Source organism: Haliotis cracherodii, unplaced genomic scaffold (genome assembly GCF_022045235.1).
Source record: "Haliotis cracherodii isolate W230 unplaced genomic scaffold, xgHalCrac1.p SCAF_8, whole genome shotgun sequence".
Classification (NCBI taxonomy): domain Eukaryota; kingdom Metazoa; phylum Mollusca; class Gastropoda; order Lepetellida; family Haliotidae; genus Haliotis; species Haliotis cracherodii.
In genome coordinates this window covers 34,362,044-34,376,978 of record NW_027266341.1, presented here as the reverse complement: position 1 = coordinate 34,376,978, position 14,935 = coordinate 34,362,044, and the positions used below count along the sequence as shown (strand labels likewise).

General features: G+C 42.4%; 1 protein-coding gene across 1 annotated transcript; it reads left to right on the top strand.

Annotated features, from left to right (window-relative positions):
• The first annotated feature begins 10,654 nt into the window (after positions 1 to 10,654).
• On the top strand, positions 10,655 to 14,734 carry LOC139449698 (uncharacterized). Its single transcript, XM_071231200.1, has one exon. It carries the CDS (start codon positions 10,714 to 10,716, stop codon positions 11,791 to 11,793), a length of 1,080 nt encoding a protein of 359 aa, XP_071087301.1. The 5' UTR covers positions 10,655 to 10,713; the 3' UTR covers positions 11,794 to 14,734.
• The last annotated feature ends 201 nt before the right edge of the window (positions 14,735 to 14,935 follow it).

Genomic DNA, 14,935 nt, shown 5'->3' with positions numbered 1-14,935 from the left:
TCGATAATCAAGATCTTTAGTGTAATAAAATGGGTCTTACCCCGCGAAATGCATCAAATCAAGTGATCATCTTGTTTAAAAAAACACGAATAGATTTTCCAAATATCTGTCGACGCCCAGGTGACAGTACACATGCTTTGCAAATCCTTCAGTCGACCGAAATCTGCACGTTGAAATCTATGTTGTTTACGAACCGGGTGTCTAGTTCGTTACCCGATTATGATTGGACTATGCATAGACTCGTTGGTCTAGCCTTAATGTAACTCCGGAATCCAAGCCGAGTTTCGCAAGGGTGGAAACTGGACTTTTATAGTCAGTTAACTCCCTTGCCTCGGGAAGATGGTAGCACCAGGCAATCACGGAATTTGTAAAAACGTAGAAAGGCATGTTAAGACATGTACTGTTGGAATGCACACGCCAGTGAGCAAACGCCCTCTTAGCTATTAATGCCACTATTGACAGTTGCGCGGGGTAAAGGACACCTGCAGCCTTATCTTGACACAATGGACACTCTGAACCAATTCCTGGAATGAACTCAAGGCCTTATATTGATTACTTGTATTGATCAGTTTGAAGGGTCATGTTCTGATAGACCGCCTCCGTGGTCTTGTGGTAGAGCGTCCGCCCGGAGAGCGGAAGGTCCAGGGTTCGATCCCGGGCCGCGTCATACAAAAAGACGTTAAAAGATTGTACTTGTTGTTACCCTGTCTGGCGCTCGGCATTAAGGGGCTAAAACAAGGACTGGTCGGCTCGGAGTCAGTATACTGTGTCTGAGTGGGGTATTCATGTTAAACTGCGGCATGGAATCTCAGTGAGCTAGCACTATAAATCGGCATCAGTCCGGACTAGTACAAGCAGCCACACACACACATACGCCTGCATGCACGTCGCTATATAAGTGCAATAATCTTGGACGCGACGTTAAACCCAATTTCACCTCACCTCACCTCATGTTCTGATGGTCCCTTGGGAGTGCTGGGATCCTATGGTCGTGGGTTTGAATCCCAGATTCAGCGTGATAAGGATCCCGGGTTTGTCAGCACCACACTACGACATGCATCATGTCGGCGCCTGAGATGACCAATCCACTCCTGTCCCCGATTTGTTTCGTAGTCGTTGTCGTCGTAGTAGTACATATAGTGGTGGTAGCAGAAGTAGTAATTGCAGTAGCAGTCGTGGTCGTAGTAGTAGTACACATAGTGGTGGTAGCAGAAGTAGTAATTGTAGTAGAAGTCGTGGTCGTCGTCGCCGTCGTAGTAGTAGTAGTCGTAGTCGAAGTCGTAGTTGTTTAACGCCGCACTCAGCAGCATTCCAGCTATATGATGGCGGTCTGTAACTAATTGAAAAGGGACCATCAAGCCAGTGACTGACATCATGAGCATCGATCTACGCAATTGGGATACGATGACATGCATCAACCAAGTCAGCGACCCTGACCATCCGATCCCGTTAGTCGCCTCTTACGACAAACACAGCCGCCTTTTAAGGCAAGCACGGGTTGCTGGAGACCAACCCTGACCGGAATCTTCCTGGATCAGTCGTGTAGCAGTGGTCGTTGTAGCCGTAGTACTAGTAGTAGTCGTCGTAGCAGTAGTCTTAGTATGTACTAGTAGCAGTCGTGGTTGTTGTAGTATGTACTAGTGATCGTCATGCTAGTAGTAGTCGTCGTAGTAGTAGTCTTAGTATGTACTAGAAGACGTGGTAGTAGTTGTAGTATGTACTAAAGTACTCACGGAAATGAAAAAAAACTGTTTTTTCGACCTCAGATCTTAAATAAATGCAGTTAATATACAAAATATGTAAATATTCAAACAACTTAATTAGTACTAATTGGGCCGTGGCACAAATACAGCGTATCAAATGCTTTTATGCCTTTTTACACGTAAAAGTGTGTAAAAATGTGAATAAAACAGACTATTGTGAAACAGGGCATAACCAGGTGTAAGTAGAGCAAGGTGACCTATGACACCTTGACGACAGGTGAGAACAGGTGCATAATGCCTATATAGTCTGTTTCTGCTATGTCAATTTGGACTTAGTTTTATTTATGAATGTTGAAAGTGCCGACAAATTACCTCCTGTAAAGTACATTTTGTATTTTTCACTGAGATCAAACTAGCAAATCCAGACTAGTACTTTTCGAGTTGTTTTGGTATTTCGTATTTACAGCTATGTAACACTTTGTGTCGATTTTTAAATTGAGAAAAACAGTTTTATTTCACTTCCGTGAGTACTTTAGTACTAGTGATCGTCGTGCTAGTGATAGTAGTAGCAGTAGTAGTAGTAGTAGTCGTCGTTGTAGTGGTAGTAGTAGTCGTCGTTGTAGTAGTAGTAGCAATGGTAGTAGTAGTAGTAGTAGTAGTAGTCGCAGTGGTAGTAGTAATCGTTGTAGTCGCTGTGGTAGTAGTAGTAGTAGTAGTAGTAGTAGTAGTAGTAGTAGTAGTAGTAGTAGCACCTCTTTTAAACCCATTGTGTAATTGGGTTAACTGAACTGATTAAACACTTGAAAAGTGGAAAAATAACTGTCAGACAGTAGGAAAGTATGATTTACCATTCGTCCCTCCGGGTACCACTTAACAGCTGAGTCAGTGTGTAGATAATTATCACGCTCTTACTCAGCAAAGCGTACCACGCTAATTACCTCTGCTCATCAGATCAAGTCGAACATGAAATGTACCAGTCAATACGCGCGAGTAATCATTGCTACATTAAGCGGAATTCATTTGTGCACCATAACAATGCACGTAACACGCACTACCGTGGTTTTAGTGAAACTTTAATATGATTAAAGCTCTTAAGAGTTGCACGCTCTGTCAACGTTGGTACAATGAAAGAAAAATGAAAGAGAAACGTCGATACAGTACTGAGATGCACAGTTCACGCTTGACAAATTGCAATCCATATATTGGTAGACAATTTAAAATCTAATTTTAGCGTTCGTGTGATAACGATAAGATATCTCATAAAGAGAAAATATGAACCTTATGTTTAAAAAAAATGCTGAATAAGTATTTTTTATTTTGAGACGGAGACTTAATTAATGGCGGATCGGGGGCACGCTACACCGTCTGGGCCCGTTTGACAAAGCGATCTAACTTTAACACAGTCTTCTTACTGTAGGTGTGTCTAGTGATTAGGTAGGTTTATCGAACAAGGCCCTTGTGCAGACTGGTATGTTGTGTGTTTGTTTGTTTGTTTGTTTGTTGTTAAACGACGCGCTCAACAATATTCCAGCTATATAACGGCGGGCTGTAAATATACGAGTCTAGACCAGACGACCCAGTAACTGACATAATATAGCCGTCATACAGCTGGAATATTGCTGAGTGCGGCGTTTAACAACAAACAAACAAAGCATACTTGATATATGCAGTATGTTTGTATTTACTCGAGTGAATGTGTGAGTGCGAAGTATGTTATTTTCCGTTTTAAAAAATGAATGATGTAAAGTGGTGATGTAGGTCATAGTCTTCCTGTTACCCGGAAGCCCACTTTATGTAACAGGTACTTCTTTTTATAAACAACAAGAGTTTGCCACTAACGTGGCAGTATCCCCCGCCCCTGTTGCAGAATCTATGACATAATTACATCTAAACAAACCCTAACCTTTTTTTAACCGAGGTGGAACTTGTCATGGAAATTGTAAAAAAAAGAAGAGTTTGGAACCTAAGTCCATCTTACTGCCATGGAAACATATAAAAAATTCTAACATTTCTAAATAGCAAAATGCACCAGTTCATCATGTAGTTGACAGACCTGCAAAGTTTGATGAAAAAATATTGAACGGTTTCTGAGTTATGCTCCGGAAACGAAACGTGACGGACAGACGGAGCCCGTTTCTATATCCCCCGCCTAAGGCGCCGCGATTCGCTGTGCAGAGTCGCGTCCCTTGGGCACGCCAGAAACCTATGATTGTGGGTTCGAATCCCGGTTCGCCCCGATTATGTTTCTAGGTTTGTCAGCACCATACCTGTGCTTCTGGGTTTCACCGAAGTGGTAAACGTCTGAGACCTGCATCACTTCGGGCTTTCCTCCCACATTAAGCTGACACGCCGTGATATAACTGGAATACTGTTAAAAGCGGCGCTAAACCCAACTCACTCACTATATTCCCCGCCAACTTTGTTGGGCGGGGGATAATAAAAGGAAAGGGAAAAAAAGAAATATTGATGAACCGAATGAACTCACTCACACAAATAGCGAGTGAAATGGAAACAATTGTGCATGGTATTGTTTTGGAAGTCACGCAGATCAATCTACTTCCTCGGGGTATATATTTGAGTGGCGATATCACGAAATGGCCCAAGGGAGACAACCACGTACACCATACACTGACGACACAAAAGTCGCCTTCAAAATTCTAATGCATCCACACTTGAACGTACATTCGCTGGCGCATGCCCTAACACATGTATCAGCATGATGGGAGCATGTTTGACACATGTTTGGCAAGATCGTTATATTCCCTGGAATCACTGCCTGGTTGGCTTGGCATTATAGATCCCTCTGGTTTGAACGAGCAGACTACAATGGGTATCGATAAACAACTTAATGCCAACTCACTAAGTGTGTAGTGTGCTACAATTTTTAAAAGTCGGGTGTGGGGGTGGGTGTGGGTGTGAGGCGGTGGGGTGGGGATCGTCAGAGAACGTGTCACCACACCCACTTACACCTCTAATATAGAGCGTCTGGCCTGAGAAGGGAGACCCGTGAATATCCGGGTTAGAATTTGTCCCCAGCAGCCATACTTGCTGTAGGGGGTGACCATACTTGTCGAAAGAGGCGACTAACGGGATCGGGTGGTCAGGCTCACTAACATGGATGATGCATGTCAACGATCCTAATAGCGCGGATCGATGCTCATGAGGTCAATCACTGGATTGTCTGGTCTAGGCTCGATTATCTACAGCCCGCCATATAGCTAAAATATTGCTGAGTGCGGCGTTAAACAACAATCAATATCAACATCTTTGAGCACATGAGAATGGCACACTGCCAGTTCTTTTGCAAAAAAGTTAAATAAGTTATCCTTCCTTCAAAGGTTGTCAGGGGATTATAAGACACAGAAAACATTAATTGTGTACATAAAGTGTCCATTTATTTTATTTATCGATATTTCTTCAGTAATCTAAATTCAAATCGCACCCTTTTCTCGATGCTTTTGAGATTTTTTATAAGTATTATTCGGGATTCAGAGACGAGCAGTAAAAATTAGGTGTTATTCGGTATTCAGGGAGGTGGGGTTGGTAGCCTTGTGCGTTTTGCTGACTTTTGCACTCGCAAAGAACACAATCATTTGCAGACAACATATTCGCCTGAAAGCAGACTTTTCAATTTAAAACGAGAAAAACAAGATTGTCAACAAAGATTCGATTGACATTCCGCCCCTTTGTCAACGCGCACTTCATACCCGAGTCCATGAAATACTATTTCTTTTACAGATGTCACTTGACAAATCGTACTTGTCACTGGCTTTATTCTCAATACAGTGTAACAAAGCAATTAATAAGCCCGGTACAATCTCTGTCTAGCATCAATATGCATGTCTGGGGGGTATTGTTAAGTTCAGTTAACAGCTGATGGCATTTTCTTGTAATAAAGATGTGTTGACAGAGAGGGATTTACCTCTTGTTAATTTCACAATATATCGCCCAGTCAATCGTGTTTTCAACTAGCGACCATTTTCATTTGGCGCACCAGTGAGAAAAGGGTGGGCGCTCGTTCGGCGCTTCGTATGTCAAGAGTATTTCGTCATGCGTGTAATATATGTAGATTTAGGCCATCAAACCTTAGCCTGTGCATACGTGAGTGAATCGGTCGAGTGCACACAATATATACCCATGTACGTAGCTAACATGTGTAGATATTTATATGTACACTATGTAATCACTTAAAGACATGCGTATATAAATGGAATTTTCTTATCTTTCTCTTCTTGTATGCTTTCATGTATACAATTGTGAATCGCAATGTGCGGAAATACATCATGTATCTATTCAACCATGTAAAGTCGAACAGAACCGTTTTCAATTAATTTAACGGGCTTATTCGTCCAGGACGTAGGGCTGCCTGACAGGATGGACCAAGACGTGTGAAGAATTGCTGTACTTTGTCAACGCATTAAAGGGGCACTGATCTAACGCAATTCCCCGGGACTGGTTGTTGCCTTTGTTATTGTCTTTTCCCAGTGAGTACCCGGATGTATAGCAGAAATCTAGACTAGTTGGCGACCTCTGCTGCGCCATTCGTAAGCACGTTAGTCACCTTTAGGGGTAGTAATAAGGGCGTATGGTCACATTGATCAACGTGTAGATTTGATGTTTTGACAAGGTAAATGCAAATCAATTCATTTTTGCAATTTGTATTCTCTTTAAACCATGCACCCACGGTGGTACAAGAGTTAACAAGTCAATGCATATAAAACAAGGCTATTCCTTAATAGATTTACAACATTGCACTTGTACATGCAATCACTAGATACTGTTTCCAGATGTACATTGTATATGTAATGAGTGAGTGAGTTTGGTTTAACGCTGCTTTGAACAGCATTTCAGTTATATCACAGCGGCAGGCTTGATGTGGGAGGAAATCCCGAAGTAAAGCAGGTACTAGTCTATAACGTTATACATTCCACTTTAATGAAATCTACGTGTTTTGGTAAAGTGATGACCCACCTAAAAGTCGATCAGGGCGAGCACAGCGAGTAGCGGCGCTTTATGCGACAGGTTCCCCTTGCCATCGTACGTTGTTTGTTTGTTTGTTGTTGAACGCCACACTCAGCAATATTCCAGCTATACGACGGTGGTCTGTAAATAATCGAGCCTGGACCAGACAATCCAGTGATTGACATCACGAATATCGATCTAGGCAATGGGGATACGATGACATGCATCAACCAAGTCACCGAGCCTGACCACCCGATCTCGTTAGTCACCTCTTACGACAAGCATAGTCGCCTCTTACGACAAGCATGGGTTGCTAAAGACCGATTCCACCCCGGATCTTCACACCGTGCCATCATACGTAATGAGTATCCCGTGAACGTATGCTCTCACAACACCAAATATGTGTAGGTATTATAACCATAATGTTATTTTAAAAGAAATCTCGATCAGTAAACAAGTATACATGTGACTATATGGTGTGCGTGCGTGTGCGTTCGCGTGTGTGTGCATGTGTGCGTGCATGCGTTTGTGTGCTAGGTGTATCATTTATGATTCTCTCAATTCGTAAAATGTTGATCACGATGTGTGTATGCACAGTCATCCCATGCTGGGGCTAGGCTCGACTGTATCTTATCTTTCCATTCACTGAGGTTACCACACACCTATCACCAGGTCACACTCTCTGACGGGGGGCACGGGTGGCCCAGTCGTCTAAGGCGCCGCGATTCGCTGTGCAGAGTTGCGTCCCTTGGGCACGCCAGAAACCTATGATTGTGGGTTCGAATCCCGGTTCGCCTCGATTATGTTTCTAGGTTTGTCAGCACCATACCCGTGCTTCTGGGTTTCACCGAAGTGGTAAACGTCTGAGACCTGCATCACTTCGGGCTTTCCTCCCACATTAAGCTGACACGCCGTGATATAACTGGAATATTGTTAAAAGCGGCGTTAAACCAAACTCACTCACACTCACTCACACACTTTCTGACACCGGTGCGTATGTTCACAAGGACGAGCATGACAAAGGACTCTTTTGACCCGATATTGAAATTTGAAAGTTCAGAAAACCGTGAAATATTGGTATTAAAAGTATCCTGTATGTTCAAATGGTTGAAACCAGCCCTTTTCTTACCCTTACTTGGAGGTGTTGATATGACTCCATTGCCCCAGCTGATCTTTACCATACGTGTGTACTGTTTATCTATTTCTCCTTAAAAACTTAGCTTGGATCAAAGACTAGTTCATGTTCAAATAGCAAATAAAAATAATTACTAGTAATTAAAACCATTAAAATCAGCCCTTTCGACACATTTTACCATTACTTATATATACGTGGAAGGGGCAAGTCAAAATCGTGCAAGTGATGAAATGAAGAACATCAAGTTATTATAATTTAAAACATACTCTCATAACGATTTGAAACAAATTGCTTGTTTCCTAAATAGTGCAGATACATGTATTGTGGGCAGAAGACCCTCCCCATACCAGTTCCGTGTATCAGACGTCACTCGTGCGCACTTCCGTGGATCCCTTGAACCAAAGCATACGCAAGTCGGAAAAAAACGGCGTATCGTGACGTCATAGCATGATGTCAGGAATATCTTACAGCTGGTTGAGTTCACGTTGTAAGAATGCGCAACTTTTTGTAATCACAATGTCGATAGACATTTTATGTTTTCAGGCGTTCCGTTGTTTTTAGTATTAGTTGCTTGAAGACTTTAACATTTGAAATAACAGCGACAAAACCATGTCCATAATTACAAGACATCTCTGCTAAAAGAGTCCATTGGACGATGTCGACCATTTCGAATCACTTTCACTTGTTCAGGTGTCGCGAAAAGGTGAGCCTGCCCTGCGACACCGGTGGCGCCCGTTACAAACACTTGCAACGGCAAGTCAAGTGTTCAGCTTAAAAGAAACACGGGAACATATCGAAATAGGGAATTGAATACGGACACTATTTTGGACACTGATGCTTCAAAATTTGTAAATTTCCTCCACATGTCTTCCATGAAATCTTTGAAAGCTTAACCGAGGCCTTGGGTGTTGTAACCCTGTCCGTGATCAAACAACTTCATTGAAAGAGTACGCTCGATTGTATCTGCTCGACTACTGCTCGACATATAGGACATAAAGGTCGTCTATACAACAACCTAGGTAACTAGGTTTCATGTCAGTCGTTTGTACAACAACCTATGTACCTAGGTTTCATGTCAGTCGTTTGTACAACAACCTAGGTAACGCGGTGTCATGTAAGTCGTTTATACAACGACCTGGGTACCGCAGTGTCATGTAAGTCGTTTATACAACAACCTAGGTATCTAGGTTTCACATGAGTCGTTTATACAACAACCCAGGTATTGCGGTGTCCAGTAAGTCGTTTATACAACAACCTAGGTACACGGTGTCATGTAAGTCGTGTATACAACAATCTAGGTACCTAGCTGCCACGTGAGTCGTTTATACAACAACCTACATGTAGGTACCGCGGTGTCATAAAATTCGTTTATACAACAACCTAGGTACCGAGGTGTCATGTATGTCGTTTATACAACAACATAGGTACCGTGGTGTCATAAAAGTCGTTTATACAACAACATAGGTACCTTGCTTGAACGTGAGTCGTTTATACAACAACCTAGGCATCGTGGTGTCATGAAAGTCGTTTATACAACAACCTAGATACCGTGATTTCATGTTAGTCATTTATACAACAATCTAGGCATCCCAGTGTCATGTTACTCATTTATACAACAACCTAGGTACCGTGGTTTCACATTAGTCGTTTATACAACAATCTAGGCATCGCGTTGTCATGTAAGTCGTGTATACAACAACCTATGTGCCACGGTGTCGTGTAAATCGTTTATACAACAATCTAAGTACCTAGCTGTCACGTGAGTCGTTTGTGCAACAACCTAGGTACCTAGTTTTCACGTGAGTCGTTTATACAACAACCTAGGTACCCAGCTGTCACGTGAGTCGTTCATACAACAACCTAGGTACCACGGTTTCATGTTAGTCGTTTATATAACAATCTAGGTGCCGCCGTGTCATGTAAGTCGTATATACAACAACCTAGGTACCCAGCTGTCATGTTAGTTGTTTATGCAACAACCTAGGTACCGCGGTGTCATGTAAGTCGTTTCTACAACAATCTAGGTATCGCGGTGTCATATAAGTCGTTTATACAACAACCTAGGTACCGCGGTGTCATGTAAGTCGTTTATACAACAACCTAGGTACCTTGCTTCCACGTGAGTCGTTTATACAACAACCTAGGTCTCGTGGTGTCATGAAAGTCGTTTATACATGCCATGATAACCCAGCTGGCATGGTGTCGCGTGACTCGACTTCACAACAACCAAGATGCAATGTCATGATAACCCAGCTGGCATGGTGTTTGTGACTCGACTTAACAACAACCAAGATGCCATGCCATGGTAACCCACCTGGCATGGTGTCACGTGACTCGACATAACAACAACCAAGATGCCATGTCATGGTAACCCAGCTGGCATGGTGTCACGTGAGTCGACTAAACAACAGCCAAGATGCCATGTCATGGTAACCCAGCTGGCATGGTGTCACGTGACTCGACTTAACAACAACCAAGATGCCATGTCATGGTAACCCACCTGGCATGGTGTCACGTGAGTCGACTAAACAACAGCCAAGATGCCATGTCATGGTAACCCAGCTGGCATGGTGTCACGTGAGTCTACAATACAAGAACCCAACAATGAGCGTTGGTCACCTGTCCGTTGTGCTCGACTCAACGTACTGCGCCAAGTGAAATTCTTTCCCCTTCCAATCCGTCTCGCATGGATAACTCCATATCTTTCTGTCTATTCATTTCATTTCGCCAATAACATGACAACATTCATATCCCTTGGCATTGTATGGGTCTTTGTACTCAAAGAATGTACCACCACAACATAACAATTCGCGTCTTTAGAAGACAGCATTGCAGGTTCGTGACCCGACAGTGTGTTACGTGTGTTTGTGCCTGGCGACACACCGACTACCGAATGCCGTGTAAGAGGCAAATATGTTTCAGTTTAAACTCTCCAAAGTAACCGAGGACAGCGCAGACACGGAAAATAGCAAGTCCTCATCAGAAACCAGAGTGAAAACAACGTCAGTTGAGAGAAAATCTCGGCAGAATTCGAGTAGGGATCATGGGTACGAGAAGACGCGACAGTCAGGAAGAACTCTACCTCCTTTGAAGGGGAAGGTACCTCCGAGCAAATGGCCGCATGGACGTGCCTCTATCAGCGAAGGAATAAAACCACAAAGGAAGCAGACGACAAGCGAGGCGGATTCCCAGTCAGCTCAGGACCCGAGGCGTGCATCTGTTCCACTGCCAAAGCAAAGTGGTAAGACCATGTTCGCAGGCCTTGGACGGAAGGTAACAAGCATGGTACGCGCGAGATTGGCCTTCCAAGGAGATAACAAGAAACGAGACGAAATCATGAACTCTAACACAATGGAAGCGATCCACGAGATGCCCAAAGCCCCGCGTTTCAGCTCCTTCCTCTCCCCCGAGGCTCAGTACGCTATGATGATGGGGTATGAGGATGTTCTTCATCACCAGCTCAGCATGTCTCATCCAGAGTACCGTTCGGTCCTGAGGAGGAACAAGACCCCGATGATTCGCATGGGAATTGTAAAACTGAACCACGGCAAGAAAGGCACGTCAAGAACATCCTTAGCTGTTGGAGACGGTGGAGGTGATTCCGACCCGGAGACTGAGACGACACCTGCTCCACCGGAAGTGGATGAGGACGACATGGATGAAATGTGTGGAGTTGATTCACCAAGCCGCAAAACTATGGCGCCTTCTGCCACCAACACATCGACGTTGTATTCCCAAAAGACATCGTTGCGGAAGTCAAAGGCTCAGATGATTCCTCTGGATCGGCGTCTGGAACTGACATACAGAATGGAGAGCGCGATGGACATCTTGGACACGCTGAGGCGACATCACGGTCAGCCTCCCATCTCTCCCAGAGTCCGGCTGAATAAACGAACCATTGCTCCCATCAGAGACTATAACTCGTGGACGAATGTATGGAAGAGAGAATTTTCCCAAAGTGACAGAAGGCACTCACCTAAATTTCAAGTCTGAAATTCATTTTTGGAAAAACAATGTGAAATATTCAATGTCCAAGAGTGTTTGTGGGTTTGCATTGTATGACATGGAAACGGATTTGAAGGTTTGTGGTGTATTTCATGGGCCGTTTGAACTGACAATATATATATATGTCAATGCCATTCTTGTCAACAATAGCGAGAAAACAAATACTTGTGTATCGGGGAACTCATCGTTCCATGTGACGCCATTTTTTATTGTCTGTAAATAGTCATATCTTCTGAAATCTTCTAAAATATCAAATCTATTGTCTGAAAACATTTTTTTTAATGTATCTACCGAACGATGAGGGCTTTTTACCTTAAACAATATTGTTCTTTTGGTTTGAGCAACATATAAAAGAGCGATCATCCGGACTGTACGCCTGGAAAAAATTGACTGTTTGCCTCTCCAATTGTAGTCATAAAAAGTGCTTGTAAGTGTTATTTTGTTGTATGACGTTTAAAAAACCTAATTGCGATTTTCATTAACAAATACATTTTTTCTGGTATTTGGTTTCGATCTCGTGCTGTTCTGCGCTGACCTTCCCCTTCACGTGCATTAAGCAACAGAAGGGGGGGGGGGGGGGGGCACAACTGCGCCCATGGGGATGCCTATTTCTTGCCAAAATGTCCCCTTATTTCACTTAGATGTCCAGCATCTTTCGCGTTGGTTTCTCAAATAACGTCAGATGACATTTGCTTTCATTTTTGAATAATTGACCTAAATCTTTAAAGACAGAGATGTAAACTACGGTTATAACGAACTGAAAGGGACCACTGAGTTTAGTTCGTTATAACCGTAGTTCGTTAAAAGCATATTTACAACATAAAATCAAGGAATGGACGGGTCCAAAAAACAGTTCGTTATATCCGTCAGTTCGTCATAAGCGTGTTCGTTGTAAACGTCGTTTACTGCATATCAAAGGTCACCCCGTTTAGTGACAAATGTCATCGGGATTAAGGAATGCAGTTTTATCGTGTGGAATAAACGATTTCAAGTTAAAGATAAGTTTGTGTTATAGTATGATAATTGCGTCCGTCTTGTTATTAGCGCTTGGATTGCTTGAATCATAATTCACAAGAGACCACCACAGGCATGCCTGTGAATCATATATTACTTGCCTAAGTGTGTGTCGTGATGGGCTTACAGTAAAATGCGGTTATAACGAACTCAAAGAGACCACTAATTTTAGTTCGTTATAACCGTAGTTCGTTATAAGCATATACAGCATGTATACAAAAAAAAATGGCGGGGGCTAAAAATAAGCTCGTTATATCGGTCAGTTCGTTATAAGCTTGTTCGTTATGAACGTAGTTCACTGTATTATGAACATCATAGCCCTGGACCTCCTTCCTCAAAACAGTCTAAGCGCATTCGTGTCACCGCGGCAGAAAACTACATTCGTCAGCCTGCGGTATAGACTTTGTGTTTCGTCTTCCTCCGGCGAAAAGAGTTTTCCATAAACATGTACTCTATCTGAAAATGAGTGGTACAATGAAAAAGTTCCGTCATTGCATGGTGATAATTTCTAATTCATGACGGATGACGGATTAATGATTAGTTGTAAACAATATTCACTTATATACCGTTCAATGAAATGAACAACCATCACATTTGCATGCCGTATTGATTAATTCAGCACATGACGTATTGATTAAGTATGGTTGTTCTTCCATCTGCTCGCGTATTGTTCCAATGTATGTGTTTTTCCTAACTTTATCATTACTGTGATGTTTGTTGTTGTACTGCTCCACTGATTTCAAATGTGACTCGATCTTTAATGCAGCAACTCAGTTATCAATTCCACATATAATCGGAGACTAATCAATTTAACATCCCTACGCAAATGTAAAATTTCAAAGGACAATGAATGATAAAGTTGATCGTTATATATTTAGTCAAATTGATTTATTTGGGACGGCAAGTCTAGATTACAGCAGTATCTGAAAATGAAGAAAGTCTCTGGGCTCCTTTTTATTATATTTTATAACTTTAATTTAACAACTGTTTTTTGCTGTAAAATATGTAAATTTCAGAGACTTGATGTTAGTCTATGGGTCGGGTACAAAGTTTTGTTTGAATTATCAACTTGCTGATCATTGGGAGGTTCGAGATGGGTTTCCCTTTCCAGGGTGCTGAGACAAGCTCCTTGGGTGCTGAGACTGTTCCATGAAACTATCTATGTCTTTAGAGTGAGTGAGTGAGTTTGGTTCAGCTGTATTTGAACAGTATTCCAGTTATATCATGGCGTGTCAGCTTGGTGTGGTAAAAGCTCATACATGTCTAAAAGGATTGAAACTTTGGGGAAACCCAGGAGCACGGGTACGGTGCTGACAGACCTAGAAACATAATCAGGGCGAACAGGGATTCGAACCCACTATCATAGTTTTTAGTTACGCCCAATGGATGAAACAATGAACATCAAATAGCGATCTGATCCGAAAGCAAACCTGACGCATAGCATTATATAAATATTAAAACGTAAACACCTAAGCAGAACACACACAAACACTACGACATAAACATTCACACAAACACACACATAATATACAGATACATACACTGACACACCCCTGCTGAGAATGACACTCATACATAAGTCATTTTTAATCTACACACACTCCAAACACAAATACAGATATATATACGCGCATGCATACCTGCAAATTGAATTAGATATCCAGTAGATACCTAATAACACTGTAGGGGCGGTCGGGTAGTTTAAGGGTTAAAGCGTTCGCTCGTCACGCCGAAGACCCGGGTTCGATTCAAGACATGGGTAAAATGTGTGGAGCCCATTTCTGGTGTCCCCTGTCGTGATATTGCTGGAATATTGCTAAAACCGGCGTCAAACCATACTCACTCACTCACTCACTAATAACACTGTATCTGTACATACGTACGTATTGTAAACTGTCGGGGAAAATAAAAAAATGGTGGCTTAAACTGAAACAAACAAAAATGGTTATTCGAATGTGATATTTTTGTTTATTTGTTTGTTTGTTTGTTTGTTGCTTAACGCCGCACTCAGCAATATTTCAGCTATTTGACGGCGGTCTGAAAATAATCAAGTCTGGACCAGATAATCCAGTAATTGACATAATGATCATCTACCCACTCAATTGGGATACGATGA

Excerpts from the sequence above, each read along its gene's own strand:
- LOC139449698 (XM_071231200.1), top strand. The coding sequence starts at position 10,714 with ATGTTTCAGTTTAAACTCTCCAAAGTAACCGAGGACAGCGCAGACACG.